General features: G+C 37.0%; 1 protein-coding gene across 11 annotated transcripts in view; it reads right to left on the reverse strand.

Moving 5' to 3' along the window:
* The window catches only part of CHLSN (cholesin), a 144,095-nt gene that overhangs the window by 2,598 nt on the left and 120,808 nt on the right, over window positions 1-20,689 (reverse strand). For 6 of the 11 annotated variants that reach the window (XM_075165260.1, XM_075165261.1, XM_075165267.1 and 3 more), the window contains 2 exons: window positions 10,597-10,678; window positions 5,789-6,178 (listed from right to left, as the gene is read on the reverse strand). In XM_075165260.1, coding sequence (XP_075021361.1) covers window positions 5,996-6,178; window positions 10,597-10,678 — 265 coding nt within the window. In that variant the 3' untranslated portion in view covers window positions 5,789-5,995. Of the gene's footprint in view, window positions 1-953; window positions 5,322-5,788; window positions 6,179-10,596; window positions 10,679-12,467; window positions 12,555-20,689 lie in introns of those variants that run through there. The other 5 variants (XR_012676120.1, XM_075165264.1, XR_012676119.1 and 2 more) reach the window with 4 other exon arrangements.

The following is a 20,689-nucleotide window of genomic DNA, read 5'->3' on the forward strand; positions in this document are numbered from 1 at the left end:
TCAGCCCTGGTATTTTCAGCTGTTTTGGCCCCAAGCAGTAACCACCAGTAAGAGTTCAGAGAAGCTCCATATTTATTCTTTCCGGCGTACCATAGTGCCCCATTAAACAAGGACAAAAGATTTCCTTATGTAATAGGGATACTATTTGTTATTTTTAACCTGATGGCAGCCAGGATTCGTGCCAGGTGGCATTTTGCCTTAACCAGGCAACTTCAGGAGGTTACATTCCCAACTGGCATCCTTGCCCTCTGGTATGTTTGATGCCCATACATGGTTTCTTGGCTGGCTGTCCTCGTGTCTATCTGCTAGCATATATTTGTGACAGCTCACGGAAATATCGGTCTTATTTAACAGGGTATATCAGGGTGCTGGTCAGTCATTTCCAGGATCCTGCAAGAGCTTCTGCTTCTAATAAAGGGTACTATCTTTGTGAAATCCATACTGTCTATTTACACGTATCTATGCTACCAGAGAAACACTATGGCTGTAAGCTTAAGCTTTCAATATGCCAAAACAGCTTTAAAACAGTTTGTTTAGTCAAATTAAGCCCACAGAAAGTAGACAAATAAAATGGTTGCAACTCTCAGCAGCCCAAGACCACAAACAGGCAGCAAGGCCAAGGAAGGCATTAAGCTGTGTGCTGAGCATCCTGAGCAGCTGAGATCCTGCAGCCTCACGTCTCAAAGTGCTTCACAGATGAACGCTGCTGCTCACCTGGCAAATTCCATAAGCAGCATCACTGTACCAGATTTGGGCAATTTCATGGAGCTTAAGAAAGCCTGGCTGATATAAAGGATGCTGCCAAAGCCTGTTGTACCTCTAGACCAGTACAGGGAGACACAGTGTCAACGTCCTTCTTTGGGTCCAAAGGAGCTCAACAGCAAGTGATGATTTTCACAGTGCTGTAGCTAGGTCTAGCTACTTATAAGCAAATGAGAGTGACAGATCCTGTGTTCCAGGGCTTACAATTTTATAAAATACACGTGGAACCATGAGGAGAATAGATTTAAGTTGTCACAGCAAAAGGCTACATGATATTTCAATTAGCAGCAAAAAAAAAATCTGAATAACTAAAGCTAATAGGAAATTTAATTCCACCTTCCTATGAATAGAAGAGTAACTGGTAATCTTTAACTATGTGCTCACATAATTTAGGGGTTTTGCTTGTTTGCTTCTCACACAATCCCCCTTCATTCAGTTTCCAGGCTGGAGGCACAGAGAGGTAGAATTTGAATTCTTCTGGCCATTTATATACATGTGGCATTTCTTGACCTTTAAGTATTTGATTTTGAAACCTATTTAACTTTTTGACGTAGGTGTTTTCGTGGGTTTTGTTGGGGAATGCAAAAAATTTTCTGCATGTAGGGGAAAAAAAAAATCAGTAAGAGCAACTGTATGACTGTTCTTCTGTTTTTAACCGAAGGGCTCTCCCTCTGTATCTGTAACACCAGCCAAACTTTCTTAGTAGCACAAGCTTCTTATTCAGCTTTGTTTTGACAAAGAAAGATAAACCACTGTTTTGCTTTGCCCTTCCCCCACCATTTACTCATTAGTTTTATTTAGTTTTGTATTCCCTGCTCCTTGTAGGAAAAAACATATTTTAAAAAAATAATTATATTTTACCATATTAAGTTGTTGACTATGTACGTTCTTATGAAGAATTTAAAATAGAATGTAATTATAAATCACTACTAAAATGAGCTTGTCCTGCAAAGGCAAGGACATTTAGTTGTGTCCTTGTATGACTGGAATCGCTGTAAACAACTAATATTCCTATTTGCAGGGACAGAAATAACCAGCTCATTCAGCTGTACAGAAAGGAAGACATATAAGGAAACCAAAGACTAAACCAGAATAAGCCACTGGAAAGTTTTATGTCAACAAAACTGGATTTAAATTAAGTAACATCAGTTCAGTATTTTGACTGTAAATGAATCAGAACATTAAAACATGTTTTAAAGGGAACATTTGTGATGAAACATCTATGACTAGTTCCTATACTAAATGAATAGGAAAGTTCCTACTTACTTCTTCTGTGCAGGATCAAATCCACACAGCAAAGTTATTTCTCTAGCTTTAGTACTACTTCGTAGACCTAAATTTTGAAAATGAGAATAGCAGCAGAACTGCCAGAAAAACACTGAATAAAGGACTTATCAGTTATACACAATGGAAAATACAGAACTGATGACATAGTTAGAGGCTGCATACTACATATGCATGAAGGAGTAAAATTAAAATTACACAGACAATTTCCATTCTTATGTTTTCTAATTTTCTGAGTGCTTGACTTTGCAACTTAAATCTCTTTTATGATTGTTTTTTCTGATGCTGATTTGCAGAAATATGAGTAGATTTTAACGTTCATTACTTTGCCTTACTCAGTGGCAAAAGTTTAAAAAACAAACAAACAAACCCCAAGCCTAAACCAAAGAAGTGCATTTCTGAGCTATCTGAAATGATGGGAGATGAGTCAAGAGTTACCTTGCTTTAAAACCAACAGAAACACAGCAGAGCTATTCTCCAGAGAGGAAATAAGGAATTAAACCACACATTCAACAACTACGATACACCCTTTCCAAATAAGAACAGAGAATTAATTTACCCAGTAATTTTATAACAGTGATAACAAATTAAAATTGTGGGCAGACAGCAGAGAACCAAGAAGATATACAATCCATAGCAAGGATCAGCCAAATTAAAGGGAACTTTTTACATTGTCAAATTTTGAGTAATTAGTACTTCCATTAGAGGCACAGTTCCAGCTTTAAGCAATTCTAAGTAATTAATGTTCCTTTATTTTGCCTAGAAGTCCTGACTTCAGCATTCTCTTAGGATACAAATTCTTCTAGCCAGAGCTACACAATACAGATTAACTCAACTAGAAGACAATTAGAGTAGGCAGATGAAGATGTAATTTGTCAGTACACGCTGTTACTTCTAGCCTCGGATGCAATTTTTATTAACACAGCAGACTGATTTAAACGGAGGCAGAGACACGATTTTGTCCTAACTATCCATATGATGTCCTAAGCTCCAAGCAATGTTGAGATTTGAAAATTCTATGTGACCAAATGACAAAACAAAGTGCATGAAGTGCCAGATTATATCTCCTGTACAGCTTTGACCAGCTACAGGAATTCAATAACTGATTATACACTTAATAATTTAAAATACATCATTCAAAATACATGATGGAGGAAATCTTGCTATATTTACTCATCACGCAATGTAAATCCCTAAATTAAAATGCCAAGCTGAGCAGGAAGCAGAAGCTGGCCTGGTGGCTATCCTATGGAAAAGACGGAATTTGATTGCCAGAGGTGTTATTGCATTTGCACGTTATGTCTGGGTCCTCACAATCTTGTCTTTAAAATGGGCCTAGCAATACATATCTCCCAAAAATGTGTTTGTTTTTGCGTTTCATGGGTGTTTTGAAGATGACTTGTTTGCCAACCAGTTCAAGATTCTTTAAGAAAAGGGGCAAAGTAAAAAAGCAAAATGCGATTAAGTGTCCTTTCCTATTTGTACTACAACATCAAGTATAAGACAACACTTAAAATATTTCATATTGAGCTTTGAAACCCAAGACATATACAATAACAACACAAAGCAGAAGTTTTACAAGCCTTTTACCCAATTTCCAGACACCACTGACCGTTGAACCATACACCAAAAGACGTGGCAGAAAACATCATACTTCACTTTCTCTACCAAACACAACCATAGCAACAATTACCTTAGTTTTTAGCTTCTGAATTTTCCATAACTGCAAGCAGCAGAGGCCAAAGACCATGTCCTTCACCCAGTAATTGGTAGCACTGAAGGGAAAGTTGGAACTGCAGCTGAGGAAGAGGAGAGCAGAGCAGGACCTCACTCGCAGAGGGCTACTACTGTACTGGTGAGAGGCTCTAGCTGTTCTTTTCCAAATGTTATTGTTCACATGGACTCCAGATTGGCAGGGCTTATGTGCTTTTAATATTAACTGATATAAAAAGAAATAGGACATTCTTGATCTACAAAGCCTCTCTTCTCACAGATTTGTCAACCTTTCCATATGGCCAGAACCAAGGTCCAAGAAAGGCAAATTTTGCCAAATCTGTAAAATCATCAAAGGTTCACATCTTTTTGCCTGGATCTTACCTTTACAATCCTTTTTTACAATTCTCTTCCAAAATATGGTTGCAATGTATTTGTGCTTTCAAGCTACAAGGTATATTAAGTGCACAGTGAGGACCTACATTTTTGTGTGATAGAGAAATCAAAAGTGGCAATTTTGAAATATCTGAGGGAGAACACAAAGTCTTCTCTGACACCTAAAATGCAATCATAAAGTCACAAAAAGACACTGAAAACTTCATCCCTGAGAAATTCTTATTTTTCCTGATGGAAAGAAAAAAGTATCAGCTTCTGCTTGGAGTGACAGTAGTTTTTCTCAGCTGCATATTCTCAGACATAAAATATAAGATCCAAAGATCTTTCACTAGTTCCCTTAATGTCAGTATCACTTCTTTTTATTACAGACCCCTTTCATCAACTTTTGCACTGGAAGCCCAATTTTATACAGCTTTGGGCCTCAGAAAGGCTTTGACGCTGCATGCCCCCATTCAACTGTCGCCCCATGGTGTAGGACCAGCACCGGAGCTGCTGCTGAACCATCGGCAGCTCAACAGAGAGGCTGCTGCTGTATTCTGCTCGCTATTGTGTTAACTCCATCATAGGTATTGTGTTACAGCAGGGCATGCCAGTCTCTAGTCTTTTTTGGCTGAAAACATCATCTTCAAGAAGCGTAAGTTATTTGTTACTAGTAATATATTTCATACTTCTAAAGATTTGTAGTAATCCATGACTGTGAAGGTTGTCAAATCCACTCAAATGCTTCTTATTGAAAAATTAGGCCTGCATATCCATAGATCCTCTCCTCCTTCACCCATCCAAATTAAAGCCGTAATTCCCAAAGACAGCCACTCTTCTAAAACACTACACATTTCATATAGTTATTATTAATAAAGTATGAACAATGTTTGCAGAAACATTAAAGAAGCAGGTCAAGAAGGCTGTCTGAACACAAGTGTTATTAAATAAGCCGATCATCCAACTTCTGAGTAATTAATGTCCTTGGTTTTTACTTGAAAGCCTCATTTTCAGCACGTTCATAGGAGACAAATGTCCCACGTCAAAGTGAATGAACACAAAATAACTCTTTTGGACTCCAATTACAGGAGAAAGAAGAAAATGCGATATTGGCAGATATAGATACAAAATGTTGGAGCACTGCACTTCTCATCGTAGAGTAAGTTCAGGTACAACCAGAGGATCTCCTACATATGGTCAAAGGATTTGATCTGTTCCCATCTGTGCATTATCTGAATATCTAAACAATTGCCATAAAGCATTTGAAAACTTTAAAATATAAAAGGAAAACTAACAAAGCTGACGGTATCTCCAGATCACCGCGTGAAGTACTAATAAGCAACTGTGTTATACAACCCGTGTTCAACAGACTGAAAATGATCTTTCCCAAATCCAAATGACATACTTCTAAAGCTGAAAGTGATAGATTACAGCTGGCTGAGCAAGCACTGTACTGAATGCTCATTTTAAAAGCTGCCATTGTAAAAGACCCTCCAGGCTTTTTCTTGGTTCCTTTGCTCTTCTTATTAAGAACTGCGAAGCTCCTCTTATTTAACAGTAATTACATGGGGAGGTGGAGAAAAACTAACAAGAAAGAGAGATTTATTTTTCTAAAGATATGCAGTAAGATTACTTTTAATCAAAATAGCACGTCTATGGAACAAATATGGTATTTTTATTTCATCACCTCAAAACATGATAAATATTTGCAATTGGAAACAATTATAAGTACAAAATCTAAAAATTTAATATTAGGATTCTTGTTAGAAAATATGTCTTTACAATACTATAATTTATAGTTTCTGTATACGACATCCTATCCTTCTCTCCACCAGACAACCATTAAGACAGAAAAATACCCTCAAGACAGCAGTTGCAGAACTTGTCGTATGCGCTCGCACTTCTCCAGCAGGTTTGGGTCTTCTGCATCAGAACCATCAAATTCCTTCATAAAAGCTTCAGCTTTCTGCACAGTTATGTCTCGCGCACCGCCTTGAAGGCCTTGCAGATAATCCAGTAGAATGGTGAAATACTTGTCTGGAACCTTTAAAGAAAAAAACAAGGAAGAAAAAAAACCCTGCTTTATTTTCTTCTCTCTCAATACTCATTCACAAACATGTCAAATCATCACCTGAAAGATAATTAGGAGAACTGCATGGGCTTTTGTGTTTGCCAATGCCCACCTCTGAGTGGAAATGTTTCTTGCCAAGGTTCAAGCTGCCGGGAGGGATGGACCATGGTGAGAGGACTGTCATGTGCTCAGATGGGCAAAGCATCTGAAAGGAAATTCTAAGCAGATGTGCAAATGCTGATCAGCAAATGCAAACACTCCCTGACAGTGAGCTCAAGGCTGTGAGGGTTCTTGGAAGAAAAAAAAAACCCACTAGCCAAATCCTACTTTTGGAAATATGTATGCAAACCTTACTAAATTCGGTGAGAATTGCATGCACGTGCCTGAGGAAAGAATTTTGCTGGAATTACCCTCGCCCCTACCCAAAATTATTTGTTTGCTGCAATGAGATACCACCCACCACCAAGCACTTTGACAGAATGCTTATACAAAGGAATAGAATTTAATTTGAAAAACAAATTGAATTCAGACATATGGAAATAATTTTTAAATCATGCTGACTAAAACTGATAGGCTCTACCAGCATGTCTAACATTAAAAGCAGTTTAGTCATCTACAGTTGCATTACCCCCATTTCACTCCCTTTCTAATTAGCTACTCATAGGTTAAATTTTAGCTTATCTGGTACAACATAAAATTTAAAAGATGATTACGTTAAATAATCTTGGCAATAGCCTAGCAAAGACTTTTGAATGATTTATTCAGTATTTCAAACCAATGTATTTTCAAAAGTATTAGGTGAACCGATCTACGTTGAAGCATATCTTAACTTTATGTTGTGTATCTGTGGAACAGGTTTCAGCCAATAAGAGAATATTTTTGCTGCGAAATCAGGAGATGTTAAAATGACCTAATCCTGCAAATATTTTTCTCCATGTTTAACTTTACACATATAACTTTAAAAGGCATACTTGACATGAGTCAAGTTAAACACATACGTAAGTATTTAAAGGATTGGAGACTAATTATTCGAGGGCTGTTTCAATTCTGCAAAGTATCAACATTTCAGAGAAGACAGAGCTTCAACAGATACTTAATTTACAACTTACTTCTCCATCGACATTTGGCAGCATAACTTTGATCACTAAAACTTCTATCACTCCAAAAGAAGAGGAAGAAAGAATATTCCAACACCGCCTTCATCAATCAGGGATATTACAAAGTAATAAATCAAAACTAAAGTCTGCATTCAGCCTCATAACTTATACACTATAGAAAACCTTCTAATTCTTCACACAAACACTCTTGTATTAAAGAAACAATACAGATATAAAAAAATATTAATTTTACAGTGACTAACACTGAAATGGATGATATATGAAGTGTTGCTATAATACACATATCAAACACTTTTAAACATAATAATAAATGTCTGTATTTTTGAAACCTTTTTACTCACAGTAAACTGGTACTAATAACAGACAAAAACATCCACACACACACAATTTCAGCATGATAATGCTCCTTTAATGCAGATGCTCAGTACCAGGTTTTTAAAGCTCAGCAACATTTCTATGTTTCAAACCTTAGCCAAATTATCTACATAATTTACACCTCTTGTTCTCAGGCCTCCTGGTATAGTCATACTCTGTGGAATTACAGTTATTATTATGTCATTTAAGCAAAGTGCTTGAAGGGGCAATTAAAAGCCTACTCTAAACTTAGAAATACTAAGTGTGCAGACAGACATGTGGCTGCCTGAAGCCTAGAAAGCATTTAGCATTTGGCCCTAAGGATAACTGCTCGAGTGTGCAAAAAGTCTGATTTTTTCTTTAACACAGCTATTAGGTTTATTTCAGCAAGAGCTTACAATACAGTACCATGTAGGCAAGATAATATCATATTTTTTCCTCCTAACTTACACATACAATGGAGCCATAGGAACAACTAGACAACAGAACATAGAAAGTGCCAGCAAAAAGTTAATGAAATCCCAATTTTAATTCTTAAAATACAGTAGCACTGTATTTTGTGTGAGAGCTGAATTTCAGAGACTCTTGGTGAGGTTTTACAAGAAGGAACACGATCCTTCCCTAAGATCAGCTTTTTTGGTCAGGCTTGAAATTGGATATCAAGATCTCCCACCACGGCTCTGGCAAGTGGAAGTGATGCTTATGGGATTTTATTATTATTCTTTTCTTAAACTGTTTTGACCTTTTTCTTGTTTCTCTTTCTCTCTCACACACCAACCTTGCCTCTGTTCTAACTAGCTAATATGCACTGGAGCTGACTAATATGGAAATATCCCAAAGTGAAATAATTACGATCATCAGGAAAAGGGAGGAAACACTACAAAAAGGTAGCAGGAAAAGAACAGTTATCACTTTTAAATTATACTACGTAACTCAAGAGTTTCCAGACTTTTTAGACTTGCAGATGCCCATAAATTTACAAAGCAAATACGAGTATCTGCAGACTGATTTTCAGCTTACTGCCACCAAGCTTAGTTACCTTCTGAGGAAGCTTCAGAAACCCCTCCAGGGAATTGCAGTCCAGAAGCTGAAGACAGCTGATATAGAGTTACTTTCTAAAAACGCTATGCCAGATGACAAAGATCAACAAATGATCTAGTGTTTATTTTATACTGGATCCTGAAGAAGTATACACACTGTAGGTATACAGGCTTGGGTTGGAAGCTGTCAGCCAACCACCAAATGGATTTTAAAGGGACTTAAAAAAAACTCATGTTGCAAAAGGCTTTAAAACCTCAGCTCATTTCTTACAGAAAGAGACCTATCAGTACAGGAAACTCAATTCACTCCTTTGCATGGCTTTTCAGTAGGCATCCAAGTGACACCATGACATCAAAGATGTGGCTTAGGAAGGAAAGAAACTCATGTCTGCTTTTGTATTTTAGTCATGCTTGAATATCCAACAGATTTTATTCTGTAATGGACAGGAAGCTGGATTTGGGTATAAAAAAATATTCAAAAGAAGCTGGTCTGCCCTTCCTACAGTCCTGATGAAGAAAAAGACTTCATCACATGCTTAATTATAAGCACTTGAGCAGTTCTAACTTTACTGAGTCTGGATGCAGATGTTAATCATTATCTAAAGCTCATATTCAATGCACCTCTCATTATTAAACAATACAAAATATGTGAATTTAAACAAATCATCGCACTTTCAACAGATTAAAAAAAAAAACTAGAAAGGAAGTTTCATTTCAATGTTAAGAAATAAGGAGTTAAGCTGTGTTTTGAAACATAAAACAAACACTACTTACAGTTAATTATTTCCCAGTATATTTCAACACAAAATCCAAAGTAAACAGGTAAAAAAGTAAAAACATCACTCTGCCTGTGAAACAATTTCTAGGTAGCTTTAAAGAGTGCTCATTGATATTGAAAGGTTGATAAAGACTTTCAAAGGATAAACTTAAAAATAGAAGACAATGCTAACAACCTAGATACCTACAATCAAATTTGTATTCTGCGACTAATCTTTTTAAAGTATTACACTGTGTGAACATTTTTGCCTTCATGAAACTCTGCTTTTAATTATCTGGTTCTCTAAAAGTATATTTAATCATAAAGGTAATACCCTCTGTCAGGTGATTGGCTTATGAGCTGCTGAGTAATTTGGGCCAGGAACATTGGTATGCTTAAATGTTTAAGTGCACATCAGCAAAAACTAACTGAATGTCAACTAAATGAATCAATAAGTTAGATACTATGCAAACGGCTAGATGTTTGTTCTATTACACAACAAATTGAATGACCTGAAACTCTCCATTCAATACCACGATGGTCAGATGCTTATTGGAAATTCAATCTATGTTGTTTCTTAAGTTATGAAATGAATGGATTTCAGTAACGATGCAAGCCTAGCTTCTGGTTATACTTTATGCTTTTTACAATCAACATCAGGTTTCACTTATATTTTAATGAGAAAGCTATTTTAACATCTTGGCAATATGGCTGTACATCTTATATGGAGCCAGAGATATCTGAAGCAATATGAGAATTGTGGGTTACAGTACTGGGTTCCACATTCAGAAATTCAAATTAAGGATATGACTCAAATTCTCAGTAAGCTCCAGATTTATACAAAACATGAATCTGCTCTATTTATGCTTGACATATATCAAGTATAAAAATCTAGCATACACAGAGAATGATCACCAACAAAATAAAAAGATTAATCACAAGCAATTAAAATGATTCAGCATTTTTGTTAAAACCAAAGTAATTCATTTATAAATTATTAAAAAATTATTAGAAAAGTACATGGCTAGTACTAGCAACTTTTGGTTAATAAAGAATAGCTGTAACTAATGTATAAGAATTTATAGCATATTTGTTCTGAAAAAAAGCAGTGTTAATACAAACCTTCTCTTTATCATACATATGCAAGAGAAGCCAGGTTTGTCTTGTCTTTTGAAACTTCCATTCTTCTGGGTTTTCAGACCAGCTGTAGTAAATTTAAAAAAAAAAAAATTGCTTAAATGAAATACTGTGCGATCAAAACATTCATTATTCATAAAATATTTCCTACAATGACTCCAAGTGACTTGGTATGCACAACATGGAGTTTCATGACATTGTGTGAAACAGAAACTAGCACACATTTTGTATGAGTGGCAAAAAAGAACACAAGGGACGGCTACCCGGCTTCCGTGCAAAAAGTTAAAAGATTATAGGAAGACATTACGGCCAAGAACGTTATGACTTTTCATCAGAAAGCACTGATTCCTTGAAGTTAAAAATGAAGTCCCACTCCTCAGCTTTGACCAGTCGAAAGGTCATTGCCCTCATCTGACGCACAACAACTGAGCATCCCAAATCCTTACCCCAGCTGCAGGGCTACCTGAGTTTCTGGGGGGGTGGAGTGGATGAGGAATCAAGTTTGGGTTTCAGAAAGCTGATATTTCACAACAAATGAAATTCAAGTGAAATTAAGCAGTCTCTAAAGGACTAGATGGAGAAACTCGTGCTACAATGGTCACCTCAACTATGGCTGAAGCCCATCACAGATGACTGTTCTAGAGCTGAGAAAATTCATTTTTCAGGACCATATGTTTTAAGACTTGGATTTATCTAAAGGTGTGACTTAAATATTGACGTTTACAGGATAGAAAAAAGCTTTTTATGTCTCGCTCTCCCCAGGAATTCTGATTCCAATATTTAGCTCAAAACATCAGGCTGCTTCAATACTGTTAAAAGTGAGCAGGTAAAACAAATTATTAACATCTGCAAATGTTCTTTGACTGTTTAGCAGACACATTTTGAACATGCAAAATTTTAGCTGCATTAAAACAGCACATTTATGTACATCTTCAACATGATTTTAAAGCTGGTATATTCTGGTTTAGATGAAGAAAGAGACATTTATCTGTATAAACAAATGAGCAAATTAGCAAATCTCACTATAAAATGAAGACTGCTTTTTAAAAGTATGTGCTTGAAAAGTAGCACCTTAGCACGTACAAAATTTGTCAGTGCACTGAAATATCATTTAAAGATCCAGAAGAAAATATATGAGGAGAAAAAAACAGAAAATTTTACACTTATTTGATTCTTCTCTAAAGAAAAACAAGTCTCCAGAGGGTAGCATGCAAGATGTCTTTAATGTTCCAGCTTGTTTTACACAGCAACAGAGAGCACAGAAATCAATTGAAAAGCCAGCTGGGTATGAGAATTAGTATTGTTTAAACACTGTCAAGTCTAATAAAGAAAAAGAGTCCTCATATTCGGTGAATGCTGCACCAGCAAATGTATTGTTCAGTCAATTCAATGAAATAGAGAAAACCAAGACCACAAATTTGTACAGAAGGGTTTCATGGAAGCTTCCGCAGAAAACCCAAAAGAAAAAAATTGTTGTCTTGACTTTCAAATTTAGGATAAAGAAAAAGCAGCAACAACTCATTAGGGTTATCACTAGCTAAATTCAATAAAAATGTCTGTAACCAACATATAAGGTAAAAATCAGACAAGTAACAGTAAAGCAGGAAGGACAGACAAAACATTAATAACCACAATATATCATATTTTACATGCTCAAAATTAAATCAACAAATGAACTGATTTAGAGGGCTCTTTTGGGACATTGTCAATAAATAGACAAAAGTTTGCAGAACACAGACTGCAGAAGAGCAGAAGCCCAAAAGCTGACTGCCAAAAGTTATAGAATCAAATTTAAAAAATATTATTATGGGGAAACCATCCTTCTCCCATCATCACCAACCTAGAAACCAAAGTACCTGAATATAAAGATCATTCAACCCTTGGTGTCACTTGCCTTCACAGCAAGGTGCTCAACAGGACGGCAATTGTCAGAACTACACCACCTGTGGTGCAAGGAGCCACAGTGAATAAAAAAAAGGCTTTTCTTGTGGGTATAGTTTGTGGGGCCAGCTACTTGCTCATTTGTACCCAATTTCTCTGTTTGCCAGACAAACACAGTAGCTCCTAACTGAGAAACTGGAACTCCTGCAGGAGTGACTTAACTTCTATTAGTCCTTTAAAAAAAAAAGACAGTAACGGTGCTTGCTGTTAAAAGAAACCCATTCTTTTACGAAGTTCATCCTTCTGAATAATTACATGGAAGATGTTAGAGGAAATGCTGTGTATTTGCACAGCACGAAGAAGAAGGTAATTTTAAAATTCTTTTTTACGTTAAATAAGCCTGGAAACAGTTTATGTTATAATCTTTGCAAGGTGACAAGAACAAGATGAATGACAGATCTGTGACCGCATCCTGTGAAAACAGTCCCTCTTCTAATGAAAACCTTTAACACATGTTTTTATTTCTTTAAACTATACTATGTATTTATACATTTGCGATTATATTCATTGGTTAGACACACCACATAGTACCCTGAATATTTTATTCTCTGCTAATTTTATGTTTCTGTCGCTCACGCTATCACCTGAGTACCGTTAGGCATTAACTTGAAAAATACTGCCTGATTTCACTAATCTCCTATAAAGCCATAGGATGTTAAAATATCTTTATTACCTAGTTTATAAACAACTGAGACCAACAAATGAGTGCACTATAAGGTTAATTGCTCTTATTAGCCTATTACCAAAACCATATGCTCTCTTCTACACGTTAAGGCAAGCCATTATACTCCTGCATCTAAGATCCCACATTGCCTTTCACTCTAGTGAATTCTCTTGTAGAAACAAACAAAAGTTTCAGCTAGTCTTCCTGAAAGGTTTCACTCAATATACACCATAATAATTCATATAAACAACAAATACTTTAACATAATCAACCACAGAAAGTATGTTTGTGCCTATTATAGCACCGGAGCCTCACAAACTGTTTCTTTTGGTTTGCACTCTGTCCTATTAGAATCAAATGCGAAATGAGTAGGTAAAAAAAGTATTTTCCTTAATAGACTATGGGTGTACTCATATCTTCAGAAAATGCTGCCAAGTTTTTAACTGGTACTCTATCCATGGTTGCATCAATTCCTGCTTCTCCCCCTACAGGAAAATCGTCCTTCTCTTGACCTTAATTCCTATCAAACTGTGGGCAACACACTCATGATAATGGATGCGCAATCTTTATGACAGATAACGTGGCAGTTGCTCCCTGTAATTGGACCCCCCCCCAACAGTTATAAAAATAAAACTTTTCCACTGATTCCTATGATGGCTTTTTTCCTACTCCTATGACAGCTTCAAAACCTACGGAAAGTATCACTCCATGACAAAGTGAGAAGGGTATCTCCTTTTATCAGAATGACATAATTAGTACATTTTTAGAAATGCTCAACTTTTAAACTACAAAAGTTAAAGCTTTGTAACACAAGAGAGGTCTCATTTTGCTGTTTATATGCAGATAAGCTTCCCTGACATACTACAGCAGTAGAAAAGGCTTTTCCTTTGAGCGATTAAATACACAGAGTAAGACCAACTACATTATAGTTTAAAAAAACCTTTTTATAGACAATCACAACCTCTTTCACAGTTTGAATTAATTTGGTAGCCCTTAGGAGTATCTGTGTCCAGATCTAGTATAAACTATGGAATTGGATGAAAAACATACATGTATAAAACATGTATTTTTCCAGTATGCCTAGAGCTAATTTTCAATATATTGTACAAACACTAATTGCCTTCTTTACACAGTTAATGTTTGAATCTTTCTTATGAGCTCTAGCTCATTGAAAAAACACATTGGTTGACTTTAGTTAAAGAGAACTTTTATGTTTGTGCAAATGATCTTCCTAAATGCCTTTGAAATTGAAGATACAGAGGAAATGAATCAAATTAATCAAGCGGCCTAGGGAGTTTTACATTTGGGCTTCTGGTTTTTAGCACGAGAGTCTGATGTAGAAAAGCTGCCCAAGATTCTCACTGGTCTATCTCATAAATGACTTTTAGTCTCTACATTAAAGTAATTTCACACAAATCTATTCCCAAAACATGGCTGAGTTGTACCTTCCCAGCTGCTCATCGCAGATGTAATTTGCCTTTAAAATGCTTAACCACGTCCTTTCTCAACACTGTGACAGAAAATAGGGCGTTTTCTGAGTATGGGCAGCATAAGTAGGCAAACAGAAGACAACTGTAGCACGCAGGGCAGAGCACTCTCTGGGATGTCCTAGCAGAAAGAGAAGGGGAAGGGAAAGTAGTCAAATTGCTTCCAGAAACACAGTAAGAGAAAAACATTATTGTTACTAATTGGATTCAGGAAGACAACACAATGCATCTGCTTAGACTACTGCCCAGGACAAAACACTACGATTACTAAATAATCTCCTATGTGTAGAAAAGCACTATGCTGAGAACCAACCATTTTACTCATTCAAATGAAAAGATTATTGGGTAGGAGACAAATCTTAAGAAACCAGGAATAAATAAAGACATGTGACTGCTGATAAGCTTCCAGAAGACAGGACTGCTGCATGTGAAATGCAAGGGCATCTGCACATAACTTTGGGCCATTGACTGTCTAGCCCACCTCTGATACACCTTCCAGCCTGGATATCTATCCACGGTAAAGCAGACTGTCACCAAATTTAGATTTCTCCAGCATACAGCCCAGGCTTAGCATCAGGGAATTAAATTGAAAGGTTTCTCCAGCCCTGAGGACAGATCAACGTGGAGCCTCCTCTTGCTCTCCTGTGATTTACCCATGAGGACCCTTATGTCCTACTCTCTCAAGCTTCACTGAATCTCAAAGGAGGGACAGATCAAGAGATCTGGTTGATTACACCATATTCAAGGCTACATTGAAAAGATCTATTGAAAACCTTAAAAGCAGTGTACTGCCAACACTATACAGAAATTGTCACATTATTCTCACCCCGTTTATCTGGGTACTTTTCTGTTTTGATACACTGGGTTATTCATCACCCTGAAACCTGTCTTTAAGGATCACCTATGTTCTCCTACATGCCCCACACAGAAGGCTGAACAGAAGTTATGGCACATGATTAAGGCTTGTAGGAATCAAGTTAAGCACTTTATTCCCCCAGCCCTCTGCAAACAGTGCAAAAGGTATCATTTCGGCACTCATTGCCCTATCCGTAAAATGTGGATAACAGGTGCTTCCTCAATAAAGAACAACCACGCTCTAAAAAATTCCCTTAAAGATATTTAAAGCCTTGCTGAAACACTTGGCACTCAAGTGATTTGCTGTCATATTTCACAATGCAATACATACAATAGCAGCAACTTTAAAATACCATGCACTTAGGTTTAAGGCAAGCTCACTGCCCTTATAAGGCCCGAATCTGGAAACCCTAAATGCTGTTATCGGTGAGTGTAACACTACATATGGCCAACAGGTGAGCACAGGAACCCAGCACCTCAAAGAGGTTCCCTGGAACCACTGGAAGCAGCATGGAGGTAGCAGAAATTTGGCATAAGCTCGTTCTTGTGGGAGAAGAGCCATTTTATGGATGGAGGTTTTATATGGATATAAAAAATATATGGATGTGGATGGAAGTTTTATATATGCCCTATAGTGCACATAGTGAAGTAGGAATAATAATTTTTTGTCCAGTCATAACACATACAATTATTTAAAGGGAAATGTAAAAGTGTTTATTTTTATTGGGGGTATTCAGAATTTCTTCTATTTCTCTCAGGGGCATTTAAAACTAATTTACTTTTTAAAAAGATAGTTTTGAATGTCTGTCTTTGTCCACACCTGCATGCCCAGAAAGCCGCCTTGCAGTGCGCTCCAGTGCTCAATGCAAGATAAGAGGAAATCTCATTTCAAGTGTGTGTGATGCTGATATTCCTCAATTAGAAAAAATATCCAAAATTTAAGTTTTAAATAGATTTTCAAAGACTTGACCAGAATGGCTGTAGTTAAAAATCTTAGACACAATAATCTGTGGCAGTACTCAAGATACAGACATAAGAGAGCATCATAGCCTTTATTTTTAACTGTTTTTCTTGCATTATGGATGAGACTGTTTATCTCCCAACTCCAATTCCTGAAGAAAGTTAATATATTTATACTGATATTCTCAAATCCAGTTTGAAAGCTAATTAAATTATGACTCAGATAAAGGTTTTCCTTATTTTCCTGGAAGAGAAGAAGAGACACTAATGGAGCTCTTTTGCCAGATGAAAACTTTCTAAAATTGTCAACAGATTTTAGAATCAGTGCCACATTTTTGGTTGAAAATCCTGGCACTGTTTCTCAATCTGTGGTTTAAAAACAATTTTTAATATATTCTTCCATCTGGTTTAGACGCAGCATAATGACTAAAGACTTGTGAAAAGCTGAAGGGAGGAAGCTTTTTTTTTTCTTTTTTTTTTAAATTTAGGAATCACACATGCAGGAAGAAATAAACGTGCTTTTTAGTGTCCCATTTTTGTCCTGATGTCCAATATAAGGTCAGATTGTACCTATTTGTATCTGTACAGACTACACAAGTCACAGAATTTTCTTAGAAAGTATTTATAAAGCAAAAGGAAAGGGCCTTTGTGCCTTATGGCAAAACTTTGATTAAATCTACATAAAATGTTTATTACAGCATATCTTTTATTATATGCACTTTTATCACTTGCCATTATTTGTAACATTTTATATTATGTTTGCATCCTGAAGCTTCAGCCAAGCTAGAAATCCCCTTCCTCCCCCACTATAGGCACTATTCAAACGCAACATGAGACATTCCCTTGAAGAGCTTCGAGTATAAACAGATGAGACAGATGATAAGTGGAAAGGAAAGTTGACCCAGAAGATTGTAACAATGCCTCAAAATCATACAGCAGGTCATCAGTAGAGCTCACATCTCTCATATATAGTACAATACACATAGTGTATCTTATTGTGATTCAACTTGTCAGCTTTTCATAGACACCAACCTACCTGCAAATGCCACCAGCATTCCACTGGGAAAAAACCTTTTCAAAATTTTTTTTTAATTCTTTTTCTAGTAGTTGCTGGTATCTGTATTAGCCTGCCTGCAGCAAAATTACATTTTGATCTGAAAATATATATAGCAGTAATAATATGCTGAGAACTTTCTGTTGTTTTCAGTAATAACAAAAAGGTCAGCAGTAGGCTTGAAAGACGACAGCTAATATTACTATATTACTAAGCTAAACATGTTTTTTATTTTACATACATTCATAAAAAGAAGACAAAGCAGGAGTTGAATTATCACAGAAGAAGAATAAAAAACAGAATCTGAGCCCTTCACAGCCAATCTGTTCTGTTCCTGCAAGGAATATACAACTAAGTGCTATCCCAATGCTGTGCTGAAGTCCCATCTCCTCTCCAGATGTCCATCTTTTCTTGCACTTAATTCTGGTCACACTGATGCCCAGACCAGAAATAAGGGAAATGAAAAATGAAAACAACTGTTATGCCTCCCTCCCATGAAGAACATCCTGGGGGGTACGAGGAGATAGAGGGCCCCATAGTCTGCATGAAAATCATGTAAGAAACCAGCTGCAAGTAAAACAGTTTTCAAAAGTTGGCAACAATCCATTTATATAAATGCTTTCTGGTGATCAGATGAGGGATATGCTACCAGACCCAGGAAAAAAAAATACGGTCACTTCTTTTCTGTCTTACCATTACACCATATAATGTCCAACTGTGGTACAGAACACTCCTCCTAAGGCACAGATTCAAGCTTAGTTGCAACCAGTAGCTCATTTTCATTGCTTTTTTAAATTTTAAATCAGCTTTTATAACTTTTAAAGATTCTCCCTCCTAACATCTCAAAGAAGAAAAGAATAACAGAAGAGATTAAACAACGAACAACAAAAGAAAAAAATTATTTCTTAATCTTAAACTAATTGTTGCATTTCAAAGGAGGGATGTGAAGAGCGCGTAGATTGAAATCAGGCTGAAATTACTGATTCTGATTCTATAATTCCATGTTGCTGGGAGAAGATTAGGTTCTGGGGTGGTTCTCGGCTAGAGCAAATAATCACTGGATCTTACTGCTCACCTGGATAAGCAATGCAAGTCCTTTCAAGCTAGACCTAGAAGATTCAATTCTATTGTTCAGTGCCACAAAACTACAACAGTTAACACCTAGTCATGGGTATACAGCTAGTGGAGCATTAACATACCCTAATCTTGCTCTGGGTACCAATACAAAAAAATTCTATAGTTTCTCCAGTGCTGGGTCATACCTATACTAGCTATACTTAGAATATTACAGTGTTAATGAAAGAAGAATTAGACAAGCTACAAAAAGGTGCTATGAGAAGTCAAATATTTACTAATGTAATAAAAGAAGTCTGTATAATTTTTAAGGTCTATCTCAAAGCTAGCAATGATAAAAAAATACTTTGGATTTTTAATAGGAAAACACTAGAAATGAAAGTGTCATGGTTTTCCATATAGTGATGCTGCATGAAAATGCTGGAAGAGAAACCAACTTCATGGGAAAATGTATCAGTGAAAGTTTTTAAGGAGGGGTGAAGAAATGACCACTTGGAGAAGGATTTGAATACTGAAGATGTTGGCTGATCGATTTTGCTTTGAAGCAGCCAGGATGCCAAAGTGCCAATTTATTGCTCAGTATATGGAGTTGAAAGTTTGTGCTATTTAGTTATTATGCACGGGCTATTTCAAGAAGCCCTGAAGCTACAAAGTGAGGCTGGCACCCTATGAAGGTGTCTAATCCAGCTGGGCCTCTGATCAGCAACACTGCTGAAAATGCACTGGTTTTCTGTAACCAGATGCCTTTAATTTAACTTCAGGTTGGGTGTTTCTCTGCTGTTTCTACCTTTGCAAAGACCTAATGGACTTCCATAGCCAACAGGATCAGAAGTGCTCTTCTGCAGTTCTAAACTCCAGAGTAATATTCAACTATAATACGAAAAAGCACTGCTCTCTCATTATGCTAATGAGATGCCCATGTGCCAAATGCCTCCCTGTGCTAAGTCCCAGCACCATGCACATTCTTCCTTTCTGACTCTCAGCATCCAAGATATCTAGTCCCAGTTGCAGGGAGCCCAACTGGCCTCCTTTCCTCTCCACAAGATTCAAATCCTGTTCCTGCAGACTTCCCAACAGGGCTTCCTCACATCCTTGAGGAACAGGAGCTGCTTAGATCATGGAGCATGGTCTCAGTGAACTTGAGGGGTGCAACCCACCCTCTGCAATCTGGAGGAGGCCAGGCAGGCTGGGTGGCAGCAGCATCAGTGAAGCAGTAGCTCCTGTGTCCTCTCCTTCCTTGACAAGCAGAGGTACTCACACTGACAAATAGCTGGCCTCAAATCAGTCCCATCCGTTGTGATGTCCAGGGGCTCCAGCTGAAGCCTCCAGGGAAGGAGAAATCCTTCCCTCAAAGGGAAGCTGAACTTTGAGCCTATGCTGTAGGACTGGCCCCTCACCTTTCACTACAGTGCTGGCCCGTTCTGGTGATGATATTCTGTAGGCATATAGAAGACATCCTGGATTGCAAGTTCTTACCTAGCCCCTTTACTTAACTGAGTTCTCTTAGGATAGTATTAAAGAACAGATAATTAATTATTTAGATGCCAGCCCTAGATGCACTGTTGCAGAAATTACATTTGCAGGCTTTTTTTTTTTTTTAAATGAAATCCAAGTATTTTTATTGCTGGCTAATTAGACATAGCTCCTCTTTGTTACAGGAAGCCCCGCGCAGTCTTCTTCAAATAACCCATCACACACATGGCTTTTTCAGTGCATCTGAGAGGATACGACATTTGGGGTTATTCTGGACCAACAGCAAGAACATATATAGAAGCTTTCGAAAAATATGACCCATCAACCATCTTTGTGATTTTTTACATCCCAATTTGGACATCCCACGGCTGCATTCATTAAAAGTATGGCAGAGACAGAAGGAGAGCGAGCCATTTGAATCTCCTAAGTTGTTACCTTACAGAAAGATTTACTCTTCTTTTTGCAGAAGAGTTCTAAAAAGGGAACAAGCCAATGAAAATATCAAGATCAACCTAAGAGTATACAGCAGTTGACAGCCCACTCGCATTTTCTTGATTCAGCTGATATATT

Source organism: Calonectris borealis, chromosome 16, assembly GCF_964195595.1.
Source record: "Calonectris borealis chromosome 16, bCalBor7.hap1.2, whole genome shotgun sequence".
NCBI lineage: Eukaryota > Metazoa > Chordata > Aves > Procellariiformes > Procellariidae > Calonectris > Calonectris borealis.